Here is an 8,072-nt window from a genome sequence, read left to right on the forward strand (position 1 = left end):
TACAAAGTTATCAATGCCTCGTTTTATATTTTAAGACCCTTACTATACTACCAAAGAAGTGTCGGGCTATTTCTAGCCTTTTAAACTGTTTAAAATAGCGATTTTGTTTTTACCACGAGACATCGTTCCAAGCTTATAGCGTTTTGGTAGAATCGGCTAAAAACAGCCAACTTAAGAATGCGTCTGCATGTGGTTTTTTGCTCCCAAACGAACATCCCATCTCATTATCATATTAAACATATCCCAGATCCATTTTACACAGGATTTATCGTTTAATTAAAAAAACTCTCTCCTTTCACCCCTGTCCCTTTAACCCTTTTTGGAGAATGGTATGAGGTTTTTTTTCCTCTTCAGCTCTTCAATTTTAAGGGCAAGTTCTCCAACAATTTTGGACTGGCAGAGCTTTGCTAAATGAAGGAGCCTCTGTTCGCCTTTGATTCCATCCAGGACACTCCTCTCTGCAATGTAGAGCTCCGCGATTGCTGCGGTGTCTTTAACTGCGTTTCTAGAAACACGTGCCTTCAGGAATGCCCTCGACATCTTGCGTCCTTTTTGAATTAGTTTAAGGACCCATCGGTACCTTTTAACAACATCCGATATTGTTGTCACTGAAAATGGAAAATAAATTAACAACAATAAAACACTAATATATATACAGTTTACTTCTCCCCAAAGATGGTTGTGGTTTGTCTTAGTTGCAGGGTAAGGGTTAGTATGTACTTTTAGAAAAATGAAATTTTCATAGGGGTGCTAATAATTCTGCCCTAAGCTGTATACACTATATTTCATTTCCAAACCTAAAGAAATACAGCACAACTCTATAGTTTACTTTACCTCGAAGTCCTTTGTTCTTTGAAGCCTTTTTGCTCTTCTTTTTGTTTTTCTTTTTGTGCTTCCTCTTTTTCTTGCGGCCATCAGAGGAGGAAGAGCTTGTATCACTGCTCCTGGAATCGGTGGAGTCAGTGCTGGAGTTGGAACTCGAGTCAGTGTCTGACTCTGGGTCGGTGGCAGTGTTGTCCATTTTCTCACCTGAGAAATGACAAAAAGCAGAAAAATAAAACTTAAAACAACCTTAAAGTACAACTTTACCCCCTGTCTCAGCATAACTTCTCCCACTGCACAATTTCGAAAAATACGTTCTGACCAAGGTTCTGACGGCTGATAGTCGGGAAGGGGGTGGCTGTAAAGGAGGTGGGGTTAAGCTAGCTTCCACTCAGGAAGATCTGAATGACATGATTTCCTTGAAAAACGGAGTGAGACAAAGTCTAAAGGTACTGTCGCTACACGATGTGAGCTCATATGCTCATATGTCTATCAGACGTTGTGACATAGAGTGACCCTCATACGATGGGTGAACCCCAATATTGTTGTGGTATATTGTTGTAAAATTCTAGTGAAGCCACATACATTCTTGAAAGTCCTTAAGTAAAACTTTACTCCAGCTTTACTAACCTTGATTTGCTGAAGGCCTTTGCTCAAGCTGCTGCTTGAGCAAAGCATTCTCCTCCTCCAGCTCATTGATTCGGGACTGCAGCTCTTCCGACCTTTTCTTCCATTGCACTTTGTGTGGTTGAAAATTTTCGATATTACTAACTGCAAAATAGGATAAAAAATAGAATAAACAAGTCAAAACTTGTAGGAAAATTTAACATGTTAACTTTTGTACAATGGTATGAACTATACATGTATTACCCAGTTGTGGCATACTACTATCCTTTGTCATAGGTGAATTATCAGGACACACAACGGAAAATGATGGTTACTGACAGAAGTTGATGCATCAAAATGAATGCACCAGATGGCTATATTAATGTTATTGGTGTCCAAAATCACACAAGAAATTGTTGGTTATAAACAATACATTTAGCATTGTTAAACAGCAAATGAAGTGCATGTTATAAATAAAGAAATTTAGAGACAGGACAAAAGGACATTATCACTGTGGAATCACTTTCACACACATTAAAGGCATTAGCCTATAGTACAAGCTTTTATACATTCATATTTTGATTATTTATATGTGTATGTTTTAAATTGAGATATACAGGTTTTAAAACTATCAATTCTCACATTTTCCTTGAAAACCAAGCCAGTACAATCATAATTCCTTTTTATATATTGCATCGTAAATCGCAATATTGGTCACCATAATCACATCGCACAAATTCTCTAAATCTTCGCAACACTAATTGGGTGCACCGCTGGCTCAACAGGCACCTCTGGAGGGACGACTCTTACCAGTCAGACGTTACGTTACATATTAGTGGTAGTAGATCAGTGTCATTGGGAGGGTTTATACAAAGATTCTTGAGTTGAATTTACTACCTTTTTTAATACCTTCACAATATTTTTTAATACCAGCACGACTTCAAGCTGCAACTGTAGCAGCGTGAAGTAAAGTGACGAACAGTAACAGTAAGGCTACAACACTTTGCCCTTCACAAGCCATGTGACTGTGGGTCAATGTTAGTCACAATGGTGGTACAGTACTTGAAGAGACAAATATTTTCTGAGGGGGTACTCATTGTTAAAAAGTTTGAAAACCACTGGCTACCTCACTTTCTCTGTCACTCATACACTTGAATGAATAAACATTTGTCAACATTGAAACTACACCCAGGGGTAGGCAACCTTTATATTTTTGTCCAGAGCCACAAAACGCCTTATAAGTTAGGGGTGTAACGATTCATGCGATAAATCGATGAATCGATTGTCAGTCCTACCGATTCAACTAAATCGATCTGCTAAAATAAATAAATAGAATGAATCGCTTTGGCTTCACCAATAATCGATATAAATGCTTTAAAACGTATGAATCGATCATGATTAATGTTTTAAGACTTAGTTTACACGTTTATTTTGTGAAGTGCAGCTCGGTAATCCGTAACTCTGTCATCAGCTAGTCAGCTTGCAAGGAAGTCCCACAAGTTTTTTTTCTCCCTCACCCTCTAATGGTGCATTTCAAACATGGCAGAGAGCGGCAGCGAGATTGTTAATGCACCAGCAAACTTGAAATCCAAAGTGTGGAAGCATTTTGGCTTCGCAAAGAATAGTGGTAAAATTGACAAGGGGTGTCACATTATTGCATGTTTATTTCACAGATATAGAATTTTGGTTAAAAGTTACTGAATCGAATCGTGGTTTACAGAATCGAATCGAATCGTTCCAAAATATAATATTTGTCCTTGAATCGAATTGCCTACTGAATCATTAATCAAAATCGAATCGTCTGAAGCCAAAGATTCACACCCCTATTATAAGTGGAGAAGCCTGTACAAATTCTGAAAAGTATGCTGTGGGGTTTTCTGTTGGAGAACCTAAAACTTCATTCAGGCTCACACACACACACACACACACACACACACACACACACACACACACACACACACACACACACACACACACCTTCCCGTGAGGATGGACACTGGGGTTTCAACGGCCATCAGTGTGCATATTGTATACATTTCTCTGCAAACCTATGTCGGCATCATGCCTTCAGTGTGTCTTGAACAACCACAAAGGTTGCACATATTATATTCATATTCTATCGTATTTGTCTAAATGCATACTAGACTGTAGATAGATTTGAGTGAAGTTACCAACACAATAGATTGCTGAGTTTTAGTAACCCATGTATTGCTTTAACATAAATAACATGAATACCTTGTGCATGTGTGTATTTATTGCACCTATTTGTTCTGTTTAATGATAATTTCATAAGAAAACACATGGTAATAATTGCATGAATAAATCTCTGTACAGGGTGGGGATTTCAACATGCAGCCTTTCTTGATGTATATTTGTAAAAGGAAATCTTGTACCTATTTTAGAACATTATTCTATTTTTCTTAGAACCTAACAATTATTCGTAAGTATGTACTGTCATACCTACATCTCTGACGTTTATAATAAACCAAACCGTTTGAAAATCTGTTGAAAGTTTAGCAAGTTATGGTTATTTAAAAAGTACATGTACCACTACCAACACAATGTTACGGGTGAGCAGCTTATTGTGGTAAGATGGCCGCCAGTGGTGACGTTCAACTCCATTGGCCAGCAGCGTGGACGAGACATCTAGTTCTATATCTATCTATGGGTAATAACGTCGTCAACCCCCAGCTAAGCAAAGCTAACGGTAATAGCTCTTGCCGAGCCCGGCCAGAAACAGTTTGAGTATTACAATAACTTTACAAATGTGTCAACCCAACTTACCAGCAGTAGGCATATCGGAGCTTTCTCCTTCATTCCCCCGCTGTCCTTTTGCCCGGGTAGAGCGCTCAGGCCTTTCCATCATATTTCCAGGCAACGCCGAACTTAACTGATGGAAAATCATATGCTGGTACTGAAACAAAAGGTAGGCCTAACATAAGTGGTTCACACATACAAGTAATGGCGCCTGCTTTCGAAATAAAACAATAACTGTTGAGAGAGGGTTGATACTTACCATAGCGACAAGATCCAATTTATTTTGCGCGGACTAATAGCTTCTTTCAACGGCACAGAGTTGGCGGTGCGGCTTAGCCAATCGGACGGTAGAAGCGCTTGATTATTATGATTGAGTCAGGCAACAACCAGGGAATCAGCCCAACCTTTGCGGTGGGAGGTGTTTAGATGTAAAAATCAAGCGTACCTCCACATATTGAACTAATAACAGAAAAGTGTGCCAGATTTTCAAATCGGGGCCAGTAACATCAGTTATTTCCTCTGCCCACCGGTGCTATGGCTTCGCTTGTGGGAACACTTTTGAGAAAAGTGAATGTCAAGGAGTCAAAAAAAACATCATTCAAGTTGATAACATGGTTGCAAAAGAAAAGGTTGCTGCAAAGAAAAGTGAAATGCAAAAACTGCAGACGCAAAATGAAGATGGTCTACTACACACAGTCCACAGACCTCCACATCTGGTAAGTGTGCTAATGTTATTAATTATTGTTAACTCATGGGCCCATCAGTTGTTTGGCAATCGGCACAACCATTTAGGTTGGAATATGATATTATTGCGAGTTTCCGCGCCTCCACCACGCTGCAGCTCGTCGCCTCCCTTCATTTCAAAGAGGGAACGCGGCAGAGGGGAGGCGGTTTCCCTACCGCTCAGCTTTCCCAAACTGTTCTCTCGACTTTATTATTGGTAAAAGCTCATACAGAGACTATTACACCGGTATACATGTTTTAAAAGAGAAATACATGTGATGAATATCTGGTCAAGCTATCCCAAAGAGGATGATTTTTTAAAAAGTCACTTTTCGTTTTTCGTGTTTTGATTTCCAAACGGATATGGATTGAACGGAAGATACACAGATTTTGGGGCCATAGGATTTGGTGCTGTCACGTTAAAAATTGTACCGGGGGCGAAAATTGTACCGGCCTACGTCATCCATAGTAATCCATTCCAAACCTGCCTGGCAACAGACGATCGCAACGGGGGATCGCGTCGAATGACGTGGAAGGTTCTTGAACATTCGCGAACTCGTTCATTGAGCGCGACAAGACAGATAACACTTATTTTACAAATTACATTTATTAGCGTTCCTAACTTTATATTTGTATTGTATGGCATTGTATTTATCTATTTCCCTACACAGTAACAGCTAAATGTTATGGGGATAACGTGAATAATAATAACTAGAACTGCAAGCAGTTATGCAGGGGTCCAAGAAGTGTGCATTTCGCCGGCACAACGCGACAAGAAATGTGCGTTTCGCCGGCACAACGCGAAGCATGTGTTCAAAACGCTGCCCTGAACCTGTGGATACAAAGGATTTGACTGTGGTAGGAGTAGCGAGAAGTCAGTGTAGCGTTTTCGCGGCGAAATTTTGTAGACGATATACAATTTCCTCGTTTATTGCGCCCCCTAATGGCGAATTTTTCCGAATTTTTTATCGAACGACGTTAAGGTTAACACCAACATGTGTGTAAAATTTGGACTCGATCCGATGTCTAATTTTGGATTTCTTTGGATTTTTGATATTCCACGTCTAATTTAGCTAATAAACCAATATTCAAAACGCTACCGTTTCGTCGTCGAAAGTCGGATCAAAAAACTGTCTGAGGGTTTCTTTGCGTGTTTGTCTGAAGATGCCGTGTGCAAAGTTTGGTGTTGATTGGTCGAGAAATGTGGGAGGAGTAGCGAAAAAACAGTCGGCGAAATTTTGTAGACGATATACAATTTCCTCGTTTATTGCGCCCCCTAATGGCGAATTTTTCCGAATTTTTTATCGAACGACGTTAAGGTTAACACCAACATGTGTGTAAAATTTGGACTCGATCCGATGTCTAATTTTGGATTTCTTTGGATTTTTGATATTCCACGTCTAATTTAGCTAATAAACCAATATTCAAAACGCTACCGTTTCGTCGTCGAAAGTCGGATCAAAAAACTGTCTTAGGGTTTCTTTGCGTGTTTGTCTGAAGATGCCGTGTGCAAAGTTTGGTGTTGATTGGTCGAGAAATGTGGGAGGAGTAGCGAAAAAACAGTTTTGCGGTTTTCGCGATTTTGCGAAAAAAACTTCTAGACGCAAATGGGCGTGGCCTATGCCAAAAGATGCAGCAGACTCCAGTGAATCTGTGTGTATAAGGTTTTGAATGTGGGAGGTTCGGTGTGGGAGTTATAGCCCCAAACGCGTATTCCTTGGTATAGCGCCACCTAGTGACCGGCGTGTCTGGATTTTGTCGTCTGCATAGTCCGAAGAGATCTGGATCTAGTCATGCAATTGGCGTGTCGGCACCATTTACGGTTTGGGCTGTGGTCCCACTTTTAGGGAGGTAAGTATAATAGGAAAAATCCTTACAAAAACAATAGGGATCCAACCTGTTGGCTTGGACCCCTAATAAAAAACAGTTAGTAAATGCCTGCTCACCTATCTACCTATCTATCTATCTATTATCTATCTATTACCTATAATCTATTCTCTAAATTTAATTAAGGAAATTAAATTAACACAAGCTAGCTAGACTATGAACACATTAAACACTCAGTTTACTAGCTAAATTCGATTAAACAATTAAATGCAATACAAATATAAAGTAAAAACAAGTGTTATCTAGCGCGATCCGTTATCGGTATTATATTATTTCGTCTTCGGCAACATGAGCGCAATTGAAACCTGCCTGGCAACGGACAACCCCTTACGTAATCTGTTGTGATGACGTAGGCCGGTACAATTTTCGCCCCCGGTACAATTTTAACGTGACACCGCCCCAAAAAAACAAATGCTAATATTGAAATATTTGTATGGTAGCCCTTATTAACAATTCCCATTTGAATGTAATATATGTAAGTAATGGATCAAATGCTAATGAATGGTTTGATTGATTCAATGTTATTATTTCAGACATATCAAAAAAAACAAAACAAAATGAAAAGAATAAAAATACAATAGACAAAAATTATGTTCAAATCAATTCACAAAAAAAAACAAAAACAAAAAAAATAGATATATTTAATTGATATGCCTGAAACAAGTAGGAAGAACTATACACTTAATCCTACCCCTTTGTAATGCATGATTGAAATGATGAATAAGCTTGTACACAGCGAATAGCCGGAAGCATGTAGCTTGATATGTAGTATCAAGCTAGTTTAAGTTTTAAGATATCTATTTGATCAAGTTATCATTTATGACATGATCATCAATAAGGGTTATTTACATTGCCACAATGTTTTAGGCTGAGCAGTTTGTAGACAATGTATGTATGTATATGTCAAACTTATAGACATCATTTAAATTTCCAATTTGTTTGCAATTTTCAGGGAGTGCCGTCGTAAAAGATGTGGACGTTTGAGGAGAAGTGTAAGGACCAAGTCTCTTTTCTCAAACTCACACTGTAGTCTCTTCACATGGATGAAGTACATTCACAGGTAATCATTTTAGGTTTTCTCCAACTCCAGTATTTCACAGATTACAGCTCTAGGTTCAGAGTGTGAAATGTTTGTACAATTTAAGCTGAAACTATAGTTGCAAGTTGCCACAGTAGTTTTTCAGTAGAAAAAGCTTTGTGACAAAAGTAGACTTACGGATTGATCAAACAAGCACATATTTTCTTTGTTTATGTAAACAGTTCTGATTCAATCTTTG

The 8,072-nt window shown here is 38.8% G+C and overlaps 1 protein-coding gene across 1 annotated transcript; it reads right to left on the bottom strand.

Annotated features, from left to right (window-relative positions):
* Positions 1-309: 309 nt before the first annotated feature.
* Positions 310-4,837, bottom strand: LOC115529295 (uncharacterized G-patch domain protein DDB_G0278987-like). Its single transcript, XM_030337904.1, has 5 exons — positions 4,445-4,837; positions 4,213-4,342; positions 1,453-1,593; positions 835-1,029; positions 310-608 (listed from the first exon to the last, which is right to left on the bottom strand). Exons 1-5 carry the CDS (start codon positions 4,445-4,447, stop codon positions 310-312), a joined length of 768 nt encoding a protein of 255 aa, XP_030193764.1. The 5' UTR covers positions 4,448-4,837.
* Between the last annotated feature and the right edge of the window lie 3,235 nt (positions 4,838-8,072).

This window comes from Gadus morhua, chromosome 17, assembly GCF_902167405.1.
Source record: "Gadus morhua chromosome 17, gadMor3.0, whole genome shotgun sequence".
Taxonomy (NCBI): domain Eukaryota; kingdom Metazoa; phylum Chordata; class Actinopteri; order Gadiformes; family Gadidae; genus Gadus; species Gadus morhua.

Excerpts from the sequence above, each read along its gene's own strand:
- LOC115529295 (XM_030337904.1), bottom strand. Across the intron at positions 1,594-4,212 it reads CTCCGATATGCCTACTGCTG|TTAGTAATATCGAAAATTTT; the intron begins GTAAGTTGGGTT and ends CCTATTTTGCAG. Across the intron at positions 1,030-1,452 it reads AAGGCCTTCAGCAAATCAAG|GTGAGAAAATGGACAACACT; the intron begins GTTAGTAAAGCT and ends GTCATTTCTCAG.